This window comes from Plectropomus leopardus, chromosome 22 (genome assembly GCF_026936395.1).
Source record: "Plectropomus leopardus strain MGB_pleo_1.0 chromosome 22, ASM2693639v1, whole genome shotgun sequence".
NCBI lineage: Eukaryota > Metazoa > Chordata > Actinopteri > Perciformes > Serranidae > Plectropomus > Plectropomus leopardus.
Window position 1 is genome coordinate 5,891,220 of NC_142197.1, and position 27,466 is coordinate 5,918,685.

At 37.6% G+C, this 27,466-nt stretch overlaps 2 protein-coding genes across 2 annotated transcripts; one reads left to right on the forward strand and one right to left on the reverse strand.

Annotated features, from left to right (window-relative positions):
• The first annotated feature begins 4,544 nt into the window (after nt 1-4,544).
• cry1a (cryptochrome circadian regulator 1a) lies at nt 4,545-23,027 on the forward strand. The gene is made up of 14 exons (XM_042511122.2): nt 4,545-5,469; nt 14,897-15,005; nt 15,423-15,565; nt 15,645-15,829; nt 15,960-16,048; nt 16,266-16,406; nt 17,422-17,733; nt 18,452-18,603; nt 18,743-18,945; nt 19,211-19,333; nt 19,929-20,021; nt 20,192-20,263; nt 20,873-20,978; nt 22,258-23,027. Exons 1-13 carry the CDS (start codon nt 5,312-5,314, stop codon nt 20,971-20,973), a joined length of 1,881 nt encoding a protein of 626 aa, XP_042367056.2. The 5' UTR covers nt 4,545-5,311; the 3' UTR covers nt 20,974-20,978; nt 22,258-23,027.
• A 218-nt stretch (nt 23,028-23,245) lies between these two features.
• LOC121961592 (transcription termination factor 2, mitochondrial-like) lies at nt 23,246-27,362 on the reverse strand. The gene is made up of 2 exons (XM_042511649.2): nt 27,301-27,362; nt 23,246-25,746 (listed from the first exon to the last, which is right to left on the reverse strand). Exon 2 carries the CDS (start codon nt 25,737-25,739, stop codon nt 24,600-24,602), a length of 1,140 nt encoding a protein of 379 aa, XP_042367583.2. The 5' UTR covers nt 25,740-25,746; nt 27,301-27,362; the 3' UTR covers nt 23,246-24,599.
• Nucleotides 27,363-27,466: the final 104 nt, after the last annotated feature.

Below are 27,466 nucleotides of genomic sequence, written 5' to 3' on the forward strand. Positions count from 1 at the left end.
TTGTGAAAGTGTTTTTTTCTGAATTGGTAAAAGATCTCGCGGGTTCAGCGGTGAAAAAGTGTTTTCTTTTGGCATGCTGTCCAGCACTAGTGATAATTTTAAGTGAGAGTGGTTCTGCAGCAGAAGTCTTGAGGAACACCATAATCTTTAATGCCAGATCCCCATAAATATTTTACTCTTCAACATCCAGTGATGATCCAGATCTGCAGTCCTGCGTCACTGTCCAACATCACTTCACCATGATGCTGCTGAGCAATTTACAGTTCATAATATCGCCTATCATTTTTTGTGTGTCAGGCCATAAAAACAAAGAGCAAGTGAGACGAATTCTGAGGACACGCTGAGAGGAACAGTTGGTGGAACGATGATTCATCCATTCTGCTGGGGCTTCTCCTTGTTCGTCTGAGCTGGACCAACCATCTGTCCACGCTGCCTGCCATGCCAGAGGCCCTTTCATATTTTCTTAGCATGACACTGCAGTATCCATGCCAGGCCTGGAAAAAAACTCATTGCACTGGAGTTTTGAGAAATGCTGCGATGCCCACTCCCTGCAGAGTGATTGACAGGGAAAAGTGAAATCATGCCAGTGTCAGAGTGTCATTGTTTGGCTGACAAATGATAAACAATAGCATCACCACACTGGAGGGAAACACACTGGGCCTCTGAATGGAAGTTTTTTTGGGTACTAGGACTGAATGTTTAATTATTTACCTGTCAAAATAAGAGAGATCCTGAGGGAAACCATAAAAACATCCATTCTTTGAAGGACTGGAATGGAGAAAAAAGGATAAATATCACTTATGAAAACTGCTGGTGGCCTATAAGAAATCCATGACCAGGAAATGGCTGAAAACAGAAATAGCTCATGTTGATTAATAGAACGACTTGGTATACGATATTTATTTAGGCTTAATGTAGAGAATGACTTTTGACTTGAGAACCCAGAGGGATACTTTTATTGTAAACTGGATAAATGGATAGTGTATGTCTCAAATGTTAGACCTGACTTTGAATAAGTATTAGAAATACATTGTAGGGTAACCAGTTGTCCCTCATTGTTTCTTTGTGTATGTTTTGATTGATTATATTTGTTCATAGAATGTTTTTTTTTTAACTTATTTTATTATCTTCATTTTTTATTTATTCATTTATTTACTTAGTAGAAGTAGTAATAATAATAGGAAGAAGAAGAAGAATACCTGAATAAATAAAATTAGTAATGATAATTTTGGTTACAAAACATCCTTATTTTATTTCAATATTTTTTTATTTACTTTATTAATTATTTCTTCATTTATTTTCTGTTTTACTCACTTATTTATTGTAAAATTTTTATTATGTATTATTATTATTTTAATTAACAATTATTTATTATATTATTTACCTATGTATTTTCTATTTACTTATTTAATTATATATTTATTATTATTGATGTTGTTATTTTCATTACTTGCTCAAAATGTATTCATGCTCATGCAACGGTGGATTTTGTTTATGCATGTTCATATTCTCTTGAAAAAATCTTACATGAACTAAATATGATTAATTTAATTTTTGATTAAATTATGAAAACTCTCCTTATAAATATCACGAGTTTCTAAGCAGATGTCACCGTTATTACCTCCCATCCTCCAGCCGGTGACATCAGCTCCTCTCCAGCAGTCTGCCATGAGCTCTTGATGCAATGCAGCATATCTCGCTGACTAACTCAGGTGAGAGCGGTGGAGGTGGGCAGCTGTCAGCTGCTTCTCCACACGGACTCTGGTCCTCCAAAGCTTGTCCTCACGTATTAAGCCTTGGTTGCCTGGTAACAGCAAAATGATGATGATTTTTCCCAGCAAGATGATAGATTGTTTGTATTTTGCCAGCAGAGTGAGTGTTTCATGTCAACATGTTTCCTTAGTTGTGCTGCACAGTCACGCTTCTTATCTGGTAATTTACTAAATAATGTGTTTTTAAATTTATGTTAAGTGCTTTGTGCGGTTATGTTCACACTATATTGCTTTAATAATAATAATAGATTTTATTTATAATGCACTTTACATTTGAAACAAATGTCAAAGTGCTACAGGATAAAAGCATTAGCATAAAAACAGATAGAAGAAAAACAAACAAAATAAGCATTTTAAAAAGTCATAAATAAGAGCAAAAAAGTAAGTAGAGCAACTAGCAAGAAGTCACTGTAAAGTCATAAATGCTGCTAAAAAGGGATGTTTATATTGTGTTATCTCTATATATTGGAAAGACTTTTCCTTTAGCTTTTTATTTTCATGAAAATTTTGCAGAACTTCTACTTTCACCTAAACAATGTTACCCAGGGTCAGCAATTCAAATGACTCAAATCAAACAACAATTATTCAAATTATGTAAATAAAAATACATAAGTAATTATAGGATTTTTTTTATTTATTTAATTTTTTTTTTTTTAGCTTTCTAAAACTTAAACCTTCTCAATGTATTTTGTTCTTAAGAGTCTGAACCTTTGGTACTTCTAAATTCGGTAATTTATTATTTTTTGCATCATTTATTTTATTATTAAATAATAACAACAAAAGCTATAATTATAATATTAATAATAACAATAATATTCTGTGAGAAGGTTGGCCAATAAATTATAAAAAGCAAAAATTGCAGCATCCACCATAACAACTTGTCATTATCATATTATCATGTGTGAATACATTACATGAAGTTATCGTCTGACATAGAAGCTCAGTGACATGATGTTTTACCGCCGCTCAGTGGCCAAAACACGGTATTAGGCTACTCCTGCAGTCCAAAGGCTGCGTTTCATCTCTTGCATAATTAGAAAACATTTTATGTAAGAGAATTTTATGACGCATTTCTTATTTTGACATGAAAACATACAATATAAACAAAATACGACATGTGTGGAACATATAAGGCTTATTGCTGGGACTTCTGCTAATAATGATCATAATATAATTTAACTTTTATACATTTAAATAGCCTAGATAGGGTAAGTGAGGTAAAGCTGGCTATTACTCTTATGAAATGATTTACATAAGAGACACAATTGCATCAAGAAAATAAACATAACAAACATAAGGTGATATTAAAAAAAAAAAAAAAAAAATATGAATAGTCATGACTTTTATTTGATAAAGGCTGTGGTAAATAGAAAAAAATCAATTCAAATCAAGCTTAAAATGTGGCAAAACGTATCCATAAAGCAAATTTAGGATATAATTTCCACTCAAATCATAGTCAGTCAGTTACTCCTATGTAGTCGTCTATTTTGGAGTTTTAAAAGGTTTTTTCTTCTTCCGTGTGCATGTGGGGCAAAATTGACTGCAAAAAGCCTGACTAACCGCGTCAGTTACTACTACAGCTCTGCGGTGACACACACGCACACAGACGCGTGACCGCCGCCCGCCCCGCTCATGCCTGACTTCATGTGCTCATCCGGGTTCTTTTACGGTAAACAAGCCAAGAGACTATGACAGCATGTGTTAAACATCTTCTTCTTTTCACAATAACTATGTGTCTTAAAAGTATATGTGCACGTTATAGCTTAAGACTATAATTTTTTTTAGATTTTTATTAAAAGTTGTTGTCATGGTTGTATTTTTTAAAAATAGCAGAGTAATTTTCATTTAGGTATTATTATGTATATATTTGAGTCCAGAGCTTCGTGGATTAGCCTTTTAAGTTTGATATAACACGTCATAGTTTAGTAAAACTGCCACAAATATGTTGTTTTCATGTTAGCTGTGAATTTTCTTTTAGGGACTGTTCGATATTTATGGGGGGGCACTGGGAAGATACTTGGGGACTGTTTTTTACTTGCCAGAGGAAGGCAGGGACTGGTGGCTTCCTTTTTTGTTTGTTTGGTTTTTTCTTTTGGTTTTTTCTTTTATTTGCTCTTTGACCTCCCACATGATGTGATCAAAAACTATCCAAAATTTAATAATGCAACGATAAATTTTATTTTTTAGTTTCTGGCTAAATAAATAAATGGTGTAATCTAGGAGATTTTTAAAGGGACCCCCCCCAATAAAAAGCAAACAATTCAAGCAATTTCCTTCCTTTAATAAATACCCCCCCAATTCAATTCAATTCAATTCAAAAATTAAAAATAAATAAATATAAAAAACAGTTTGTTAGTTTTTAATTACATATTTTTAAGTTTGATTTTGTTTTAAGATATGCATCTTTGTCTGATTTTTTGAAACTAGTAATTTCTTTTAAATATTTCATTTTATGAATGTGGAATTTACAAATCCATTATATACTGTTTATATGGAGAAACTTGGTTATTTCAATGTTATCAACAAATCAGCTTAATTTTCTTATTATTTTTTTAAATTGTGAATCCAACACATAGCCTATTATAAATATTATATATTGACTGACTGATTGATTGGTATCAACTCTCGTTTCTCAGCTCAGCCACCGCTCTCCTCTGACAAGTAAAGCACAGTCCCTTAGCGCACAGAGCGGAGCACGCTGTAGAAACGTGACCACGCTGAGAGACGGGTTTGACCAATCACAGCGCTCCTAGCTTATGCGCGTCCTCGTGTGGGCGGCGTCTCAATCGTAGGTGCGGCCAGGAGATTGAGCAGCTATTCGTGGACGTTGAGGACAATTGTCTCACATTGCGACCCAAAACATCCGACCGGAGTGCTGAAGACGACTCACACGGATCCCGAGACGAGTTTTTAACAGCTACGTGTTGGTTCAAGTTGACTGTGGACGACGTTTTTGACAATATCGCTGAAATTGTGTTTACATAACCAGCTTTCCCCGGCAACGTTATTCACGGCGGGGAGCTCGAGCCACGGTGTCTTTCTGCTCGTTAGCAGCTTCAAACCACAGGCCAGTTTATCACTTTGTTACGTTAATAATGTTCGTAGAGTGCAGGCATACAAAAGTGTTTTAGTACATGTATAATTATACAAGCTTTTTTCATCATTCAGAAAAACAAGTTATACAACACAAAACGAGGTTACTGTACGTCAGCGGACCGGGTCCTAAAGCCCGCCGGGTTAACCGTCACATTGCCGGAGAGCGCGCGCTGTCTCGTGCCCAAATGGTTCAGCTGCCAGCGGTTTTCAAATTCTTCGACATTATGGAAAAAGTTATCTTAGAGCAAGGTTAAACTTGGACTAAAAACGATCCGTCGCTTCGTTATCATACAACTTTCTTCATATATTTGGACTCCCAGTGACCTGGTTTCCTCTTTTTTTCTTGGATATATATTTTTTGGAATAGTGAGTCGGGATAACAGTGGACTGAGCGCAAAAAAGGACTTGTTGAAATTCATTAAAAGGACTCATCCAGTTGAGTAATGGTCATTAATACGATCCACTGGTTCAGGAAGGGCTTGCGGCTCCACGACAACCCGTCGCTCAAGGAATCTCTGCTGGGTGCGGATACTGTCCGCTGCGTCTACATCCTCGACCCCTGGTTCGCGGGGTCTTCCAACGTTGGGATCAACAGGTGGAGGTGAGCAAAACAGCATCCAACCACGTGCAGTATACATACAGTGCATTGCATGCTTTAGGTGGGCACAATATACACATAAGTCTTCACTGTGATCCATATTGCGGTATTTGGTCAGATATATTGTGGTATTTGATGTTCTGCATTTGCATGTAATGTGTTTTTTTTTTTTTTATCATACCGTGCACATTTACTTATCTGTGATATTTTAAAAAAGTAACTGGATGGAGAATGTCGCCTTGATTTTAGTTGTTTTTGAAAGGGAGACTTTTTTAAATAATGATAATAAACTTTTTGTAGAGTACTTTTCAAGCATAAGCACAAAATGCTGTCCCAAAAAGCAATAATAATGAAACAAATGCATATAAATAAACCTCGATAGACACATAAACACGCAGATACATGTATGCATACTTACATATATACATCTGCCAATGCATACACATGCATGACTCAATTAGAATAAATAATAATAAGTAAAAAAAACAGTAAATAAGTCTTATCAACTATTAAAAATGGTTTCAGGTTTCAATTATAGTAATAAAACGTTTATTCAACCAAAACTAACCTTTCCATTTTAATTCCTGTAATGGTCATTCTGACTTGTAATAATACAAAATCTGTAATACTGTGATACAATGAAGCTGTGATATTTTCTGAGACTGATTGTCATAAAATTGCAACCTCACCACTTGATTTTTTTCAAAGCCACAGATGTTTAAAGCACGGTGTGATAAATGTAATTTTATTACCAAGGTATACCTTGAAACAAGTATTCTTTGCAACCTCAGGCACCATATACACATGGCTCCTCACTGTGGTCCATGCACATTTGGATTCCCTCATTTCTTGTCATAACAAATAAAATTTCTGACAATCATTGCTCTCGTTGCATGTAGGGCTAGGCAATATCTCGATATTAGATCGATATCGTGGTATGAGAAGAGATATTTTATCAGATTTTGGAATATTGTTGTCTTTTACTGGTTTTACTGGTTCATCTTCAACTGCTTTGTAGATCTGTAACCATTAATCGATTAGTTGGCGATAGGGTTGCTGCAGTATACTGTAGTATAAAAGTTGCTCATTTAAAAAAAAAAAAAAAAAAAGTAAATATTCTCTGATGCCATCTTCTAAATTGTGAATATTTTCTAGTTTCTTTACTTCCCTAAACAATAAACTGAAGTATATTTTTGGGTTGCACACAAAACAAGACATTTGAGGTCGCATATTATATTCGGCTTTGGGAAACACCGATCGACCAAACAGGCTAGTTTATTAATTTGCAATTAAAACAATTGTTAGTTGCAGCCCTACTACTGATTGATATGATTTTTATATTATTTTGACATTTGAACAAAGCGATCAGTACAGAAAGTGAAACTGTTTCAGTCTTTAATGCAGTGTTTTTGCTAACTGCTGTATAGTATCTGTGTTGCTTGTTGGTGCACATGCAGATGTCTAAGCGCCATCCATTGGCAACTGTGTTTTGTGTCAGGCCAAATAGAATATTTGAGATATGTAACTTAATTTATTGAAATTGAAAGCAATTGTTTCATTCAGTCGGGTACTGCTATTTAAGAAATCGTATATATTCTATATTGTGGCTGCTACATAACATGCTTCATTCTCATGAGGGGTCGGCCAATATTGGTTTTTCGGGGCCGATTATTAGTAGTTAATGAGACTAATAACTGATACTTAGAACCGATATGCATTTACAATAGCTAATCAACAAAATGCCAAATATCGGCCCTGATAATCAGCCAGACTGATAATCTTTCAACCCCTAATTTTGATATTGGTCTTCTTGATAGCCTAATGGACGATAATTGAAGTGTCAATATGAGGACAGATGAATGGTTTGCACTCCTCTACTGCATCATGTACTGCAGTGGTGAATAAAACTGTAATCAGCATCATACCAAACATCAATTAGACCATCAGACACACAATTTAATGAGGCTAAATGACTGATGGGTGTTGGCATCAAACATAATTTGTAATTTTACTTTTTCATACCCTCAGAGAGTGAATAAGATCTCAAATTGGTAAACAGTATTTTGGTGTTGATGCTTCTCTCTGCTAGACTATAATTATGGTGCAATCCAAGATAATTTGCGGTGCTTTATAGCATAGTGAGTAGCAAGCATTGAATGGTGTGTTGAAACTGCAGCTGAAGTATGACTTCAGCTGCAGTTTCCAAACTCTTTCACTCCTTTAGCTCATTGGTCTGCACTGTTACTAGGTTACGGCAGTAAATGACATAATTATTTGGCAGAAATGGACCTTTCCAACATCCAAGTGACATAAGTGTTGGAAAATGTAGTCCTGAGATTGAAAAGGGGAAATGTCTAGGACTTAATTTGGCGTTTACATTTCCCAGAGCTGAGAATAATGCATTAAAAAGCTTTATTTTAATCTCTTTGCTTTCTTTCCAACTAATAAAAGGTTGTCTGTTTGTTAGACAAAGGCCCAAAAGAGAGATTGGAAGTTTTTTTGCCCATTGCTAAGTTGCTTTGAAATGACACACTACCTGAGTTTGACCCCTATTCTCCCGACATGTCATGGCTGACGAGGCAATGCATCATTTAATATGAATGTTTTATATAACTGACATTTCCTGAACTCCAGACAGCCAGTCAAGTATGTTTGCCTGAGTTCAAGATGGGGACGAGCTATGTGTGGTGAGGCAAATTGCATATATGAAGCTCTGCACGCTCTCGTCACAGTCATGGAGATAAGAGCGAGGACCGTTATGGTAGTTGAATATTTGCCAACGTATAACCTCCTCTAGCAGACAGACAGAGTTGACCTTCTGCGTAACATGGAAAGTTTTTTCCATTTCAAACAAACAGTCAGCATCCTTTTTTTCCCAGCATGGTCTGTGACCCAGACGTTTATTCTGCACAAATGTGTGCCATAGCCCGCAGTCGGAAACTACAGTCTCCTGGCATATGCAGCTACTGAATGAAAGAGCTCCTGAGGTTTACATGAGATGTCTTGCTGGATGTTTTTGTTCCCCTCCCTGCTGGTCTGGTCCCATGCCGTCACTGGGAGAGTAGGGCAGCAGCACCAAAGGCGTGACTGTTACGGAGCGTCCATGTTATGCTTCCACAGTTATGCAACGGCAGCCTGGGGTGACGCAGTGCTCACACGCAGATCACTCCCCTGATTCCTTTATTTCATTTTTTTATGCACATAACAGCCACGAACACGAGTTAAAACCCTTCATCTCTCAAACAGTGGAGCCGCACAGAGAGACAAAATTATGTAAAAGTCTGCAGAAAATCTGCAGCTGAGATTTAGTGGAGCAAGTAACTAGATGTGCTTCCCTAAGTTGCTTGCATGCACTCACTTGCATCAGACCTCTATACCCACTGCACCTCCATAAATGGAGGTGGAGAATATATAACAGAAACACCTGTCACCTGTATAACCAAATACATCAGTACTGCTAACAACCTTTCCACTAACTAAAGGTAAATCCACACTGCTCTAAAACTGGTTCAACAAACACTGAGCATATTAATATAAGGTAGGATTTATTGCAGGACTGTTGTATAATAATATATTAGTTTTAGCTAAGTGTACCTTTGTGTTGTCACAATACTAGATTGTTAACTACCATACAAGACCTTGAAAAAAATAATGATATTTGATACCATTTTTGATACAGCTAAGGAAAAAATTGCAGCTATCATTTGATTGGCAGGAGTTCTGCCCTTGAGATTTTGGGGGGGTAATCCTCAGTAAATGAGGTGGATCAGTGGCAGATGACATAATAGCATTAACTTTCCCTCCATCCGACATCTCCATGCATGGCACAAGTAGGTCAGTGTGTTAGTGGTGAACTTGCACCCTTCTCGTCTTTCTGACCTACTTCTGCTCTCCTGATACAGCGAGAGACCCCAACTGTCTCTGCAGAGTGGCGCAACCGTAAGCACTAATCCCAACAAAGCTGCTTCCATCTGATATCGATGCTGACGCTTTGTGCTTGAAATTGTTAAAACTAGTCGACAGATGTATGCTAGGTGGCCCATAATCATGACAGAGACAGAAGGATGTAATTAAAGTGGCGCTGCTCCATAAAAGAGTGTTTATAACAAGTGGAAGCGCCGGAAAAATCATGAAAAACAAACAAAAATGAACATCTCTATATATACACAGGTGCATAGGTGGATAGGAATATAGGAGTACAAGTACATACGTTGCATATATGCATACAGGTATGTGTAGATGTGTATAAGAACACATGCATGTGTGTATATGCATACATGTACATACAGATATGCGTACAGGCGTATATATGGGCAAAATGTGTACATATAGGCACATGCAGGAATTTATGATTATTTTTGTGTGTGTCTGTGTGTACATGCAGGTATAGAGAGATTCGTTATTGAGTTTTTGAGTTTAACCTTTTGAAACTGAGAAATTTGGATTGATTTCTTTCATAAACACAGAAAGGGAATGAGCAATGAAAGAAGTAACCCAAAAATGAGTAAGAAATTAGTAAAAAGTAAAAAAATAACCTGATAATTTGTATTAAAATTTTTTTTTAAAAACAGCCCAAAAAATGTTAATATATATATATATATATATATATATATATATATATATATATATATATATATTAAAAGTATGTATAAAAAAACAAGGCATCTATTATTTGGAGAAAAGTGCTTAAAAAATTATAATAATTCTGTAACATAATTTAAATATGTAATCATGATCATTATAAATGTAGTTTATTTCCTAGCTTTTTTTATTCACATTTTCCCTAGCTTTAAAAAAAAAAAATCTAAATCTGCTTTTGCAATTTGCAGAACATTTTTTATCAAGTTGCCTTTTTCCTAGTGTTTTAATTTTAATTATAAATTAGTTTTAATTTTTAAGTTTTAATTATAAATTATAAGTTTTCCCTTATTATTATTATTTTATTTATTTATTTTTTTTCCTTTTGACTTTGACTGAAAATTTTCTTTGTAATGAATTGCTAACTAAAAAGCAGATACTCTGTACGTAAATGGCATGGGGAAAAAAACAAGTAACAAAAAAAAGAACATTTTTGTGCATTGCAGTCGAGCTTTGTCTTTATCTTAACATGGATTAACATGGATTTAGCTCCCTGCTTTTCTTTGCAGTCTGATGGTCTGTTTTTGCAGTGTCACACTGACCCCAGAGGTCAGGAGAGCAGAGTGAGGACTCGATGTCTGGACTCGCAGGATAAATCCAGGCAGAGATTTTAGAGAGCTTTTTGGTGGCCATCAGATAAGACTGTTCTTGAGACTGCCTCGGTATGTGAATGTACAGAGTGTGACCGTCTGAGAGTGGAACAGGGTGTTCCTGGAAAATAACACATTGCTCAGTAAATCCACTCGCCTAACTTCCCATAGGTTCAAAAAAGGAAATCACCGGTGAAAACATTTTTTCTCTGCGGCTCTACTGTGCAGCAGAAACAACATTTCTGTCTCGGGGAGAGGGCTGGGTGATCATTCAGTGCTTTAATTATCAACAGTGTCATTTTATGATGATGATATGATCATATTGTTGTCATTTAGATAAAATTCTGAATGATGTTAGTAAAACTGATTAAATGACTAAGAGTTTTAAGTTAATTTTACTTATAGGTTAGGAATTTTGTCTGATGAACAACAGTAGAAGAGGATTCATCAATTTGAACATCAGTTAGATTTTATACATTTATGCATTTTCCATATTGTTCTATTAGAAATCAGGCAAGCAGCAGACCACTATTAGAGACCAACAAAAGAGGGTATTTTTCAACATTAGTTGTTGTTTTTGTAGAGATGAAAGCAGGTATTGTTTAGGGACAGCTCGGGGCATTTCCAGCTGTTTTGGCTGCGACAAAAGCGAGTATTTTATAACGATAATGAAGGACATGTTCAGTCATTTTTGTGGCAACAAAAGCAGGTATTTTTTAAATATAGTTGTGGACATGAGCAGCTCTTTTAATAGTGACAGAATTAAGGATTTTTTGACAACAGTTTGGACATGTCCAGTTGTTTTTGCTGCAACAAAGCATGAAAAATGGGTATATTTTAATTGTTAGGGACATGGTATTTTTAGCAACTTTAGCAACTATTTTTAAGACAAGAACATGTTTTCCCAGTATTAACCAAGGGGTTTGTGTGCTTATACTTAACCACATTGTTGTCACAATATAAAATTGAAATGTAAAGAAACATTAACATATCCACTACATATGAAATGTTTAAATGTAACATACCTGTGGTTTGGAGATACAAAGCCAACATTTATTCTGGTTATTGGGTTGCTGTGTCATGTCTCATGTTTTTCTAACGTTGTCCTTTGGTGCACAGCATCTCAGAAAGGCCTTACCGTAGCTCGCTGTATGCTGCGTGTATATTCCAATTTGGAACAGCTTAATTGCTTAAAATCGTCAACATGCAGCACTGTTTCCACCCACAGCCCTCATATTCCACACATTGAAGGACATTTATAATTTTCTCCACTTGATTTGCGTTTCTGTGCGGACATCCACTCTGATCTCCAGAGGGAGAGTTGGGCATTCACTGCAGCACCCACTTGGCCTTCATATCAGAAAACATGATTAGACCTGGATGATACAGGAAGCCTCCACCTACGTACTTAAGTAGCCATAGCAACAGCACGGGAAGTACCACATTACTGCCGCTCTGTCCGTATGCATGTGTGGACCCGTGTGTGTGTGCGCTGATGTTTACAGTTGGTATTTCTTATTTTGGGGAAGATAAAAACAGAAGCACAACACAAAATACATAATAAAATAATGAAACACAGTTATTGCTTTGTTCTAAAAGTGTTTATATTTGCTGCTGTCGGTCAGTATGTTTGGTTTGTTTGTTTCACTGACGTCACATACAGTGGTGATTAAACTGGATGAAGGTTGCTTGACTCATCCACTGTTTGCATGACTCAGTGGTAAGAATGAATTGAAGGGTTTTCTTTTTGAATTATGACGCATCACAGTGGGCTCTGTCAGCGGGAGCCCTGACAAAAACACAAGTTCAGCATGCTGCTTCAAAGTGTGAAAAATAATGTAATGCTTTTTCATCGCCGAAACACAGTGACCTGGTCAGACTTGTTTATTCATGCAAAGTGGAGGTTAAACTGGGCTGTTTCGGGAGCAATTATGTTGTCAGGATTACAAAGAGGAAAATCGGTGCCCTCAAGGGAAACTGTTTAATTTCACTTTGTTGTGCTGCAGTATTCAGGCCATAAACTCTGCAGAGATAATTCGAGGGGTGAATGTTGTGGGCAGCTATTTGTTATGTATTAATAGATATATGAAGGGAGAAAACTCATGTCAAGAGATATTCAGAATAGGGTTGCAAAGTGTAAGCATTTTCTTTAATTGATTAATCAGTAAAATCGACGATCAAATAATCGTTATTTGAAAAACCATAAAAACTTTGCTTATTTCAAACAATACCAGATGTGTTTTTTTCCTCAATCAAAGCTCACAGCAACATTTTGCACATACTTTGACAGCATTTCATAGCCTATCGATTAATTGATTAAATTTCACATTTAAATTCTTAATGGCAAACCATTCAAACCATCCAAATCATCGATTACTTATCATACCTAATTCCGAATTTTTTTTTTACACAATCCATGCATCAAGCGAAGACAACATCACACACAAAATGATTATTTGTATATTGATTATTCACCCTATGCTGTGTTGAATTTGTGAAGAAAACTTTTTGTGCATACCTCTGCAGTGAACAAAAAATCAAAAAAGAGAAAATTCTTGATGAATTGGATTAAAAGGCGTTCGTTTTTAGCAAAAAAACAAGTATTTCGAAACATCCGTTTACAAATTCTCATACAACTTGAGCAGTATTATCCATTTATTTTAGTTTCATTTATGCAGTTGTTTACTCAGTACTTTAATATCTGTGCACCACTCGTCTGTATGTGAGACTGTTAATGTAGATGCTTGGTCAAGTGTTTGTGCTGACTCACACACCTGCCCTATTCGCATTGTTAAAGCTTCTGCTTTTGTTAGCAGGCACATTTTCAACCCCCTGACGTGACTTTTTTTCCAGTTTTGTATATTGAAATATTCAGGGCATACATGAATCAGTAGTTTTAATGCCCATTTCTGGACGAGTGTATGAACACAAGTAAATATCTCCATACATGGAGAAATAGCGAGATAGTTATAGTGATAGTAGAAATTAAAATAAAATAATAACAAGAAAATAAAGAACAAAAAATAGTAATATAAATCTATTTTTTACAAAAGTAATAATAATAATATCAATAAAATACTTGTTGCTACTCACTACTACTACTACTTAAACTTAAACTAAATAATTTTAAATAAAAATAAAAATTCATTTTTTAAAATTTTTTTAAAAGGAAATAAGCAGAAAAAATACAATTTACACTTAAAAAACAATAAATGATAAGAAAGAATGATGTGACATTTATATTTTAAAAAAAAAAAGTTGGTATCCAAATGTTTACTTTTGTCACTCATAAAATTAAATCTCTATTCTGATTTTTTCTGTGAATGTAAGGATATTAAAGCATATGTAGTGTCATTAATTTTGAAATATAAAAAGTATAATATCTATTAAATGTTGTGAATTTTAAATGATTAAATATTGAAGAATTACAAAATACTAGTATAGTACTCCATTATATCTTTTATAATATTTTCATGGTACTTTTTCTGTTCTATATGTATATTCTGGGCCTTTACAGTACTTTGCCTTTATTTTTATCTCTTTACCTCTTAATATTTTTACTGTATGCACATAGTCTTAGTAAGTGAAAACCTACTTGGCAGTAAACCTTATTCTGATTCTCATTAATGTCCACATTATACCCTTATTCTGGTAAATTTTGCTTCAGTGTTGCACAATTTAAGAGGAAGAACAGGACGCTGAATTCGGGAGAATAAATCTTTGCATTTCAAATTTATGCGGATGACTACTGTTGTACTGTAACAGGAACTAGCATTTGTCTGCATCCTCTTGTGTCACCCCAGTTGAAATAAAAAAGGGAATAATTATTATCAGGTAATTAATTAGGTCACAAAGCTTCCTTTGTGTCAGCACCTTGTTCTGAACACAGGAGATCGCTGGAGTGGGTCGCCTGAATGGTTTGTGCTGAATCTCGATGTATAAAATTATCATATCAAAAAGCGCGTTGCTGCTTCAGTTAAGCTTGATGTCTCATCAAACCCACTACAACCTGAAATAATTATTCCTCCTCCGTATCCAGACTGAATTCTCTTTTCCTGCTAAATAACTTTGAAAAAAGAAGCATGATTTTTTTTAGCTTTAACACCACAAGAGTTCAGACACTGTAGCAAGTTTTTGAATATATAACTGTCACGATCGGCGTCATATCATTTACCTCTGTCTTCGTCTCCGTCGTCCTCCAGGTTCTTACTCCAGAGTCTCGAGGATTTGGACTCCAGCCTCCGTAAGCTCAACTCCCGATTGTTTGTGATTCGAGGCCAACCCACCGATGTCTTTCCCAGACTTTTCAAGGTGATGTCTCTTTTTTGGGGGGTGTTTTATTTGATTTAATAGAAATAGACAGATCACAGTTTATTGTACAATTATGCCCTCTTTCCTCTACCCACTCAAGCCCAACCTCCACAGCCGCCCTCCAAATAAAATAAATAAATTAACATTCATGTATAATAGACAAAATAAACACATTAAAGGGAAAAATAATGAAAAGGAAGAGGGGTTTACAAAATTTACATGATTTGATTGACATTATGATAAGGAAGTGTGCCATATTACATCACAATTGCACTGGAGATCTAAACAATAACATACACGGCCACAAGCAAAAAATCCTTTTTGCCATAAAACTGAAGCCTTCGGGGCGCTTTTAAACATGTCATGTAAACTCTAATGATTCTGTTATGCAGCTAATAACTTTTGCTAAATCTCCAGGAGTGGAAGATTTCTCGTCTGTCTTACGAGTACGACTCTGAGCCTTTTGGGAAAGAACGAGATGCAGCTATTAAGAAACTGGCCTGTGAGGCCGGAGTGGAGGTGACAGTTCGCATCTCCCACACGCTCTATGACCTGGACAAGTGAGTTAAAATCAACCCTTGTCACATTTAATGAACTTAATCGATGTGTGTATTGACTGTGCTTATTTCACTCCTGCAGGATCATAGAGCTAAATGGGGGTCAGTCTCCTCTCACCTACAAGAGGTTCCAGACCCTCATCAGTCGTATGGACGCGGTGGAGGTGCCTGCTGAGTCCATCACGGGCGACATCATGGGGAAATGCAGGACGCCGCTGTCCGAAGACCATGATGACAAGTTTGGGGTTCCTTCCTTGGAGGAGCTGGGTGAGTGGGACTCTCAGTACAAACACTGGAGGAGTTTAGATTCAGATAAAGCATAAAAACATGATGCTGCAAACTAAAATTAGAGTTATAGGCTGATTTTTTTAATAGTTTTTTTTTTTTATCCCTGCAGGTTTTGATACTGAAGGTCTGTCTTCAGCGGTGTGGCCAGGAGGAGAGACTGAAGCCCTCACGCGACTTGAGAGGCATTTGGAGAGGAAGGTCAGTGAGATCAGATCAGAGCCAGCTACTGCCTCGTCATTTAACAGGGAAAACTCAGCAATTTAGGAAATAAAATTCGGATTTTGTGATCATAATTTAGATAAATCTTCCTCCTTGGTGCCTTTCTGTGTGACAGATCGAAATCTTTTCAAATGTGACATCACATCATGCTGTCGTGTATTTTCGTATCTGATCATGTGACTGTGTCGCCCATCAGGCGTGGGTGGCCAACTTTGAGCGTCCCAGAATGAACGCCAACTCGCTGCTCGCCAGCCCGACGGGCCTCAGCCCGTACCTGCGCTTCGGCTGCCTCTCCTGTCGCCTCTTCTACTTCAAACTCACTGACCTCTACAGGAAGGTAAGCTGATTATTAACAACTCTCAACATATGAATGAGTGATTCTCATGTCTTAGGAAATGTTTGTTATTTTGGGGAGGTGCAAATGCAGGAAGCATGCTAAATATTTTTTGAAGCATTGCAGAGGGACTTACGGTTTTTATTTTGGCTTAGGGGAGGACATACAACTTTAAATAGTTGTATTTTGTTTTTATTTTAGAAACCCTCTAAACTCCTCAAAATCACTGGCAGTTTTGAAGGGCATGTTTTAATTTTTTTTTTTTAATTGCCAAAATTAAAGCACTTATCATAGCCGCAAACTGTAAAAACAGAAAGGATTGTTAATTTTTCAAATTTCAGACAATTCTTTAACACACTATGCGTGACGAATGCTTCTGTCAGGAAACCTAATGAAATCTGAGCTTGAAATATTGTTTTTTCCATTAAAAATCTAAAAAAAATGTTTCTTTAAGGTGGCAGGAGTGGCAGTTAAGATTCATTTACATTTGTATTATTCATGCTTCATTTATTTTATTTTTGATTTACTGTAAAAAAAAAAAAAAAACAAGTATCTTCCCTTTTCTTTGCAAACTGACATTTCAGTCAGGTTCACTTCTTCTGCAGCACGTGTGAGGGTGATTCACTGCTAGTGTTGTTTATAGCACCATCTAGTGGTTCACTGTTAATTCTGCATGAGGTAAATTATCCACAGCAGTCTTGTTTAGTTGCGCTCGCTCCCTCTCTGTACATTCATATAATGCAAATGTTCCAGTCAAGAAACATAAGGTTTTGTTGAGGAAAATATCAAAATATGTGCAACATTGTACTGCCATTATTGTTATTATTATTATTATTATTATTATGAGTAGAGTAGTAGAGAAGTTTCTAAAACCCATGTTTTAAAATGTCAAAAGTCAAAATGATTTTGATGTGAATCTCCCAAGAAGTTCCTAAAAAAGTGCCAAGATATTATATTTATTTCCATCAGTTTCCTGAGGCTAAAAAAATATCTCCTTCCACTTCTTCTACCCCTCCAGGTGAAGAAGAACAGCTCCCCTCCTCTCTCGCTCTACGGTCAGCTGCTGTGGCGCGAGTTCTTCTACACGGCAGCCACCAACAACCCCTGCTTCGACAAGATGGAGAGCAACCCCATCTGCGTTCAGATCCCGTGGGACCGCAACCCCGAGGCACTGGCTAAATGGGCGGAGGGCCGGACCGGCTTCCCCTGGATCGACGCCATCATGACGCAGCTGAGGCAGGAGGGCTGGATCCACCACCTGGCTCGACACGCCGTCGCCTGCTTCCTGACCAGAGGAGACCTGTGGATCGGCTGGGAGGAGGGCATGAAGGTAGATCAAGTTTTTATATTTACATTTTTACGTCTACATGTCTTTTTTTCTTGTTGTTACTTGTTATTTGTATTTATTTAAATTAAATTCCCTTAATATCAATTTGAATATTTATTTATATTATATCTTCCCTCTGGATCTTTTCACAGAAAAGTTTGATGTAATTTATTCTAATGACATTTATTCATAAAAAAATACAAGATATGAATATTTAATTCACAGAGTTAGATGTTAAACTGTGCTGGCTCTATTCATGCTAAAATTACTGTTTAATTAAATGGAGTCTGGTATGGTCTGGTTTGGTGATTTTGGGGCTGTTTCTGGTTAAGCATAAAGGATTTTACTCTGATACAAAAAGGTCCATCTCTGTAGGAATTCTTTCCATGTTGTCGTCAAACACTTAAAATAACAATCTGAGCCTGTCAGTGGCAAAAACACACTTTTATTGAATGTAAAAAGACGATGCAAACGTGCTCTGAGGAATTACATTCCAGCGCATGAAAAACAGAAAAACATGGGAACATAGGGTTGCAAAATGCCTGTTATCATTAAAAATGTTTAAAAAACAAACAAAACAAAACCTATAGACTGAAAATGCAGACTAGTTTATGTTCAAGTTTATATGATCTTAACCGTCTCAGCTCAGACGGGCCAAATGCTGCACGACACGTATGAATATTGGTGTTTCTCCGCTAACGCGGCTCGTTTGTGTCTTCAGGTGTTTGAGGAGCTGCTGCTGGATGCAGACTGGAGTGTGAACGCAGGCAGCTGGATGTGGCTCTCCTGCAGCTCTTTCTTCCAGCAGTTCTTCCACTGCTACTGCCCCGTGGGCTTCGGCCGACGCACAGATCCCAACGGAGATTACATACGGTATGCTGCTGACGAACTATAAACTGTGGCTCAGTGATCGACGATATTGGTGGATACTGATGATGGTAGTTTAAACTGGAGTCATTAAGTTTGTACACCTGTGAACGTGCTCACTAAACCTCCTCATCTCTTCACTCAGGCGCTACCTGCCCATTCTGAGAGGATTTCCCGCCAAATATATTTATGATCCCTGGAACGCTCCAGAGAGCGTGCAGAAGGCAGCTAAATGTATCATTGGAGTGCATTACCCCAAACCCATGGTGCACCACGCGGAGGCCAGTCGTCTCAACATCGAGCGGATGAAACAGATCTACCAGCAGCTCTCCTGTTACAGAGGCCTCGGTAAGGACACGACTAAAGAGACAGTGACCGGACTTCCATTACGAAATTTGCACAAAAATGAAGCAATATTCTTGTCTTGTCATACGACATGATAACATTTCAAGAAGCATGGCGATGGATGTTCACAACATTAGCAGGTTTATTTCTGTTGCCGCCACCACACTAGCTATCTGTCTTTATTTACAATCACAGGTGACGCAGGCGTGTTAAGCAAGTGACAATGGAGAGACAATCCCCTTATACATGTCTGTGTCTGTGTCCTCAGGCCTTCTGGCTACAGTTCCATCCACCGCTAACAGTAACGGAAACGGGAACAGTAACGGCGAGACGTCCTCAGACGGGATGGGATTCCCCGTTGAGGCTGCACACAGTTCTGCAGCTCCATCTGGTACGTGGCATCACGCCTGCAGTAGCTCTGGCTTCATAATTCCTCTGCAGTCTCTGGAGGTGAAGTTGTGTCCCCTGCAGTATTTTTATTTAGATTTTCCATGCTTTCAAATACAGCTTTTTCACTCATATAATACTTGATATAACATATAGGTGTGTCTTACTACGTAACAAAAGAAAGAGAAATAAAGAAATAGAAATTAAAAAAGACCCTCATCTGTTAAAAATGGTAATGTATACAGAAAGGAGTACAATAATTACAATAAATGCTAAATATGAGACTTATTTAAAAGACAAAAAGGCAAATAATCCATACAGGCTCAGAATGAAAAAGGGACTCCACATGTTCTCAAATATTTACTTTTTATCTTTTAATATATAAGTAATCCTTTTTAATGAAGGCCTTGATAGCATCAGTCTTATCCATTGGTCCTTGCTCGGTCTCTTAAGGTTTTTCCATAAAAGTGCGATACGTTTTTAAATGTAAGGTCTATAAACGCTTGTTAATTTTTACTATAGTTATGTTACTCTGGATACAGAGTAAAAAAAAGAAGTTTTGTCTATGAGGCAGATTTAATAATTGTTTTGTGTTACAGGCTATCAGATGCCGGTTCACTCCCAGGGAGACTGGCAGAGCGGTGTCATGATGTACCTGCAGGGGGACCCACAAACCAGCACACAGCAGCAGGGTGAGGACCCTCAGCTGCTGCACACTGATTTTTATCAGCTTTATTTGTTCCCAATACATTTTGCACTTGCCCCAACGCATTTCTCATGTTCCCCTTTATACTACATTTGTTTTCTTGTATTTGTCATCTTTATATTGTCGTGCAACTTATCCCTGAATCTTGAATTGCAGCGTACGCCAGCACCAGCACTGGTATGATGTGTTATACCCAAGGCTCACAGCAGATTCCTGCAATCCAGACAGGTGAGAGCTCATGCTTTTATACATTAAAAGGGGTCGCTAAGAATGTACAAATTAGTTAAGCTTATCATTATAATTTTTTTTCTTTTGCAGTGATTTGTTTGTTTTAACAGATGCTCAAAGTATAGTGCAACTGCAGTTCCATTTGTGCATTTAAAGATAATAGTTTTAAAAAGGAAAAGTACAAAGATACCTATTAAAACAAAAGACAAGAGGCAAAAACAAAACAAACAAAAAACACCACTGAATTATATGTATAAACTCAAAAATTGATCAGAGGTGAGACAGAAAAACATTAAGATGTACAGCATCAACCTCACCCCTGTATGGTTTTCCAGTTTCTGTCATTTATGGGATTATGTAATCTGTACGCACATCCATGCATACATGTACAAGCACACATATGGATACGCATATCATTTAATTTATTTAATTGGTAAATCTTATTTTTGGTCAAAGAGGTGTCTTTTGCTTGGATGAAAAGTCCGCCAAAGCACCAGCTTTTATCAGCCTTGCTTTATCTGAAGCTATGCCTCTATTTTTCGTAGTAGTAGAGGTAGTAAAACTGTATTTTCAGGGCTTCTTTCTAAATTGCACTTTGTTTTTTGTCAGGTCCTGAACACCATTGCGTCGCTCAGACCAGTGGCAAACGGCACAGCGAGGACCCTGGGAACGGCAAAGGCTCCAAGATCCAGAGACAGAGTACCCACTAAAACAGGTTAGCTGCAAACTTAATTCAAACTTCACTCATTCCTACTGGACTTTCACCTTCAAGGGGATCTATTATGCTTTTCTTTACTTTCTGTCATATATATAATGCATCAATGTAGGATGTTTATATTAAATGTGGTTTAAGTTTCAAATACTGAGGAAAAGTATGTAAAAGTGATCCCCATGAGCAAAAATCTCAGGCTTCAGATTATTCTGAATACGCTCTTTCAAATTGTTTTTGATTCCTTTGAGAGCTGGCATCAGTGGCTTTAAGTGGCTTTCAGCTTGAGGCACGTTACTGCAAGTGTTTACATTATACACACTGCTAATTTTAGCAACAAGCTAACACCAATCTTGGTTGCCGATGTTATTTTCTCCCCGATTTCAAATCATAATCCTGCTGGGACAAATCTGGTTGTGAAGATTTTGATTTATAAGCTTTTATTAGTGGTTTTTCACTGGAAAAAGTGCAGCTTAACTCCTTTTATGGTCATTTCCCAACTGTAATGGTACATGTCGCTACATGCTAAATTCAGGAAAACCTATGATCTTGGTTGCAAATTTCTTTATTTCTCCCATATTTCACATCATATTCCTGCTGGAACATGTCCAGTTGTGTTTAAAAGCCATTTTTTGTGATTAGAAGTTAGACTAGAAGTACACTGCTACATGTAGCTACATGCTATTGTCACGGAAACATGTAACGTGATATTCCTGGAACATACCTGGTCATGAAGATTTTATTGGAGATTTTTTAATAAGTGCCACAATAGTCTGTTACAGCCTGACCTGGAAACGCTGACCAATCACAGCAGACAGGGCTTTTTCGGGAGGTGGGGGTTAAATAGACAGAAAGAGCATGTCAGACAGAGGGTGAATAGAGATGTTCTAGCACAGACAGTTTAAGAAAAACAAGTGTTTTTGAACATTGTAGCATGTAAACAGGCTCTAGTAGAAACCCAAACTACAAGTATGAACCTAAAAATATGCATAATATGTCTCCTTTAAATGGAAAACTTTGGGGTTCTCAAGAATTTGGCCTTTTAATGGGGTTTGTCAACATATAATCTCTTTAGGATATATCCTCAGATACTTTAAATTACGTATGAAATGGATGAATTAATGAGTTGGAAAGTATTTTCTTTTCTGAAATGTATCATGTAAAGTCTATATTTTTCTCTGCCCAGTATACATTCCCCAGAGGTGACTGGTTATTTGATGAAAGTGCATTTAGTAGATATATTTTACACTGTCAGTTAATGTATGTCCTCTTTGTGTCCTTCCAGGAGTGTCTGCAGACGCACCGTGTACACAGCCAACACAAAAGGGACGTTAAAGCTTACATTTTTGTTACAGCACTACACTGTTGCATGGACACGACTTCAAGAGGAGCTTCATTAAACACATACAAAGAAATGAGACTGTACATTATCATGTGGACTGCACCACCCGGCCAGTGCTGACGTCACTGGAGCGGCTGTTTCACTGTGCTCATCTTTGGGTTAATATAACCGGGACAAAAGCGTCTTTGTGTATATAAAGAATTTGCTAATCTCACATACAACTTGTACATATTTGAATATTGTATGTGTGTTTTCTCTCTTTGTGTAGCCATAGACCCATTGATATATTTTTGATATAAGAAATCATTGTGGATGGATTTTTCTTTTTTTTTTTTGTGAAAAATTTTCAATAAAAATAAAAAACATTTGTAGACTGTCCATTCAAAAAACAAAACTGAAAAGGTGATAAATCTTGTATCTATTCAAATGCAGCTGCCTGTCCTCTCATTTATTCTACTTCCCGATGTTTTCCTCTTCGAGCCGTCCGACATATTTATCAACAGAAGTGTTTCGATCACTCCCTCTCTCTGTCTCAGTACTAGTCGACTCATTTTTAACCCTCTCCTCTGTAGAAGCTATATCAGTATGACGTTTACTATCAAGTTGTTGCCCTTGTCAATGGTTATTAAGAAAAAGGCGACGGGAATATTAATTCTTCATATCATGGTGTCCCCCCCCTGTATAATCCCCAATAAATGTACCACTTGAGAGAACTGCTTTTCTGTGTCTTGCTTCTTCTCAATGTGCTTGTTTGATTAAAACTGAGTTAAAATTACAAATTGTTTCAGTGTGTTCTTTTCCAGTGAAATAAGCCTAATTGGTGCAAAAAGGCAATGAGCAATTTGGCAAGAGTTGTTCAACAAATTGCAAGAAATTAGTAGAGGTTTTGTAAAGCTAGGGAAAAATGTTTAGAAAGAAAAAAAAATACAAATAGAAACATAAACAGCATTTATTGCTCATCTGACATGTTCAGCTATCACAATCATTTTACAGTAGTAAATCTCAGTTTACTAGATTTACATGCTTTCAGTTGATTGGCACTCATTTCCATGTAACCTTATTAGGGATGGGACAAGATCCGATTTTATCACCGATCACGTTAAGAATTACAGTAAATTGTTGGTATTGACTTTCCACTCTCTGCATAATCTTGACCAGAGACTTCTGTGCAACTGACAGAAAAACAGACTCTGCAAAAATAGGCTGAATATGCACTGACCTCAGAAAGATCCTCATCGATCATTGGCATATTTCATATCAATAATGCCATTTCAAATTGTTGAAAAAGCCTGAATTTCTAAGATTGATTTCACTAGTAAGGACTTAAAAAAAGATGCGTGTCCTGGATGGACACCAGTTTTCTTGTGCTGCATTAAGATGCCTTTCACGAGCATTTAAACCTCTGATTTCTTTCAAAAATATGTTAAAAAACATAATGAGCAACTTGGCAAGAAATGTCTTGTAAACTGAAAAAAAGGGGTGGGGGGAATTATTAGATATTATCCAATAATAGTGAAAAAAACGTCCAGAAAAGTACAACCCTCTTAACTAAATATTTAAAATTATGTTATAGAAAAAATGAAATACATTTTTTGCCCTTTCTTGAGATAATTTTCTTGTTTACTTGATTTTTTTGGCTTGTTTTTCTTTTCTTTGTGTGCTTATTTTCACGTAATTTTCTTGTAACTTTTCACTTATTTCTTTCTATTTGTTACTCGTCACCCTTTCCTCATTTTTTTTTTTTTTTACAGAAATCAGGCCTTTGCTCAGGTATCAAAGGTTTATCGGTAAGGTTGAGCAGTTATGGTATGTTTTAGTACCATTTTCAGAGTTTTAAAAACATTTTGATGAACATTGTAAACCTTAAATCACAAATATTTAGGCCAGGATGATCGTGACATAACATTTTCATATTGTCCCATACCTAATCACCATTTCAACGCTTGTTGTTACATTCCTTGACATAGTTTTTGCATAAAATACAATACTTGGTTGTCACAGTGTCATATCTTCATAAGAGCCCTCAGCTGTGCCTCAGCATCAAATCAAAAACTGCTGATAAAGGCCGCAGGCTGAAACGTCTTAGTTTCATAATAAAGTTGTTCTCAGTACTATAAGTACTGTATTGAAGGAGCTTCAGTATCAAACTGACTGTGTTCTTTGTGTTTCTTGCACGCAGAAGAAGTAGTCAACCCCTACCCAAAATTAGCATCAAACAACATTCACAAAATCTTTCCACCACAAACCCTTTTTGTATATTTCAGCATTTCAACAAATTCTGATCTTCAGTCCTCAGCAGATCTGAGAGGAGCGACAGGGTTGAAGAGCGGCCGCTGCTGCCTGAGCTGCAGCCTGCCGTAAGTCGTCTCAAAGTCCTTTTTAGTTCCCACGATAACGTCCAGGCTGCCAGAACGCACATCGTACCCGTAGGACGCCAGCTTCTGGATGCGATAAAGCACGATCTGCGTGGTGAGCTCCAGGACGTTCGGAGACTCCTTCACCTGCTCCATGCACACCCCGACATCCATCAGCCCTTGGAACCGCCCCACCAGAGTGGGCAAGGAGTAGTACAAAATGGCCGGGCAGCGGATCACTATTTCTTTAAGTTCGTCCTTGGAGCAGGCGAGCGCTCCCTCGATGTAGGCCAGCGCCTGCTCCATGGCGCCTGGCTGCAGCTCGGCGATGGAGGCTCGGAGGCTGGAGACCAGGCTGAGGAGCTCCTCGGTGGTGAAGCCCTGCTCCCTCAGAAAGCCCAGACTGTCCCTCCAGGCTTCAGCCGGCCGCAGCAGGATGTACGGGTTCTGACTGAGGAGCTTCTGCAGCCAGATGCGCAGGTTGCCCTCATGTCCGCCCAGGTCCAGGTAGGTCTCCCTCAAGGTGTGGATGACCTCTTTGTTCAGCTCCACAGGTCGACTGAAGCTCTGCGGCGCGCTCGCCATCAGCTTCCCGATGATCCTGTTGCTAAGGCGGAGGCTCTGGAGGTAGAGGATGTTGGCCCGCTGGTTGTTATGGTGAGTTAACGTGAAGAAAGAAGCCGGAAACTTCTCGATGATGCTCATCAGTTCACGCTTGTTGGGGCACACGGACACCCAGAGGTCTCGCTGGGCGGCAACGTCCTCCGGCCGACACAGGACGGCTTCGGGGTGAGTCTCCAGGATGCGTGCGATGGCTGTTGGCTCCGCGCCCAGGTCCCTCAACAGGTCAGCGGTTTCAGACACGTACGCAGAGCCCTCAGACAGAACCCAGCCCTTGAACTTGCGTACCTTTCGGATGTCCACTGACAGCTGATAGAGGGAGTCCACTGTGAGCTGGTTCTCCGGTCTTTTGTTGGGAGACGTCACTGTGGAGGCGGAGGCGGAGGGAGGGATGAGGAGCCTCATCCTCTGGCAGTAAGTGCACAGGGAGGCAGTAGTGACACGAAGCATTGTGGATCTGCGGGGCAACAGAAAACATTCATATAAGTACAGTGAACCTGGAAGTGTCCTGACCTTAAGTGTCCTAATTGGAGGTGACCCTATCGTGCCACCTGGTGGCCTTTTACCCAGATATTTTGGGGGGGGGGCAAACATTTTCCCCTCCTGACTGTGCGGCCCTGGTCCTAATTTAATCTTAGAAATGCATCTTAAAAACACTGAAACTTTTACAAAAGCAACTGAAAATATACATCCAACACATTACAGCAGTGACTCGATATTTTGTCTTGTGACTCCTTAAAAACAAGCAGTGACTTGTTATGATCTTTAATCATGAGTTGTACACTTGAGTTGCCAATTTCTCAACCGCACCTAGCTTAAACTGTCAGGCTCTGCCAGGCTGCAACTAACAATTACTGTCATTCCTGATTAATATGCCAAATATTTTCTCAATTCACTGAATTACTGTTTGGTCTATAAAATTGCAGAAAATGTCCTATTCATATACAGATTACTTGTTTTGTCAAAACAATGACCAAAAACTCAAATACAATTGATTTACTTAAATCAATGACAAAAAAAGCAAACAAAAAAACCCACACACATATTTATTTAAGAACTTGGGACAAGTTCATTTTGGATTTTTTTAAATTATGGATCCAGTATTTGGTAATTTGGCCTATAATTTGGGTTCGTTTTACTGGTATTGTTGTTTAAGTTTGTTGTATTGTGTGTTTTTGTTTATCTGATTACTTGCTGTTATTATTGCTATTTTTTCTTCTCGTTTACTTTTTTCTTCTTCTGATCTGATTGTGTTAAACACCCTGGGTTACATATTTGCATTAAATGTGCTACTCAAATAAAGTTGCTATCATTATTTCACAAGAAAAAAAGCAAATCTTAAATTTTAAAAATCTGAAAAAAAAGTGTTACAGAAATATTTCTATCTTGTTAAAAACTTCACATCCACACACTTTTAGGGAGATGGAATAACTTCATCACAGGATCTTTATGATCTAACATGAAATATTTGAATTCATTCAACATTTCACACGCTTAAAGTAAAAATGCTGACAATTTGTATAATTTAAGAATCATTTCTCTGTTATATCACAAAACTACTATATTTTAAGACCTCTAAAACCAGTGTTTAAGATTTACACTATCGGTATGACTCCTCAGGACCCACATGCATGCTGTCACTATACCACACATGCCCGAAACTGCAAAGAAATAGGTTAAAGATTGCAGTTTACTAATATTGCAGTACGAGTATGTGAATCAGCAGTGTGAAGTGTAAAGTTTTACTTCAAATGCATGACTAAAAAATGTCCTCAGTCTTCAGAGGCTGGAACAAACACAGGGAACACCGTGTCCTGTGTCCTGGTTTGAACATGCTACGTTACATGTAATATAGTATATATGACACACGGTACCTTAAGACCACAATTACACACAACACGAGATACAGCAAAATCATGCAAGACGTAATGATAGCGCCGAAGACAACACAAATACACACACATAGAAGGTCTTTTTATGTAAAAATGAATTATAAAACAGATCATTTTACCGGCAGCTTCGGAGCCTTGCAGCCTGGACTCCGATGATCACACCCACAAACTGCTCTGCTTTCATAACAGGAGAGGAGGAGCGGGGCGGAGTCACACAGCAAACCAGGACAAACACATGTGAGTGCCTGCAGCCCGGAGGAGGGCGGGGTTTAATATACGGCCCCG

Bases quoted from the DNA above. Each gene is read 5' to 3' on its own strand.
- cry1a (XM_042511122.2), top strand. From the start codon at position 5,312: ATGGTCATTAATACGATCCACTGGTTCAGGAAGGGCTTGCGGCTCCAC. The intron at 18,604-18,742 runs GTATGCTGCTGA...CTCTTCACTCAG, and splicing joins CCCAACGGAGATTACATACG to GCGCTACCTGCCCATTCTGA. The intron at 20,264-20,872 runs GTGAGAGCTCAT...GTTTTTTGTCAG, and splicing joins GATTCCTGCAATCCAGACAG to GTCCTGAACACCATTGCGTC.
- LOC121961592 (XM_042511649.2), bottom strand. From the start codon at position 25,739: ATGCTTCGTGTCACTACTGCCTCCCTGTGCACTTACTGCCAGAGGATG.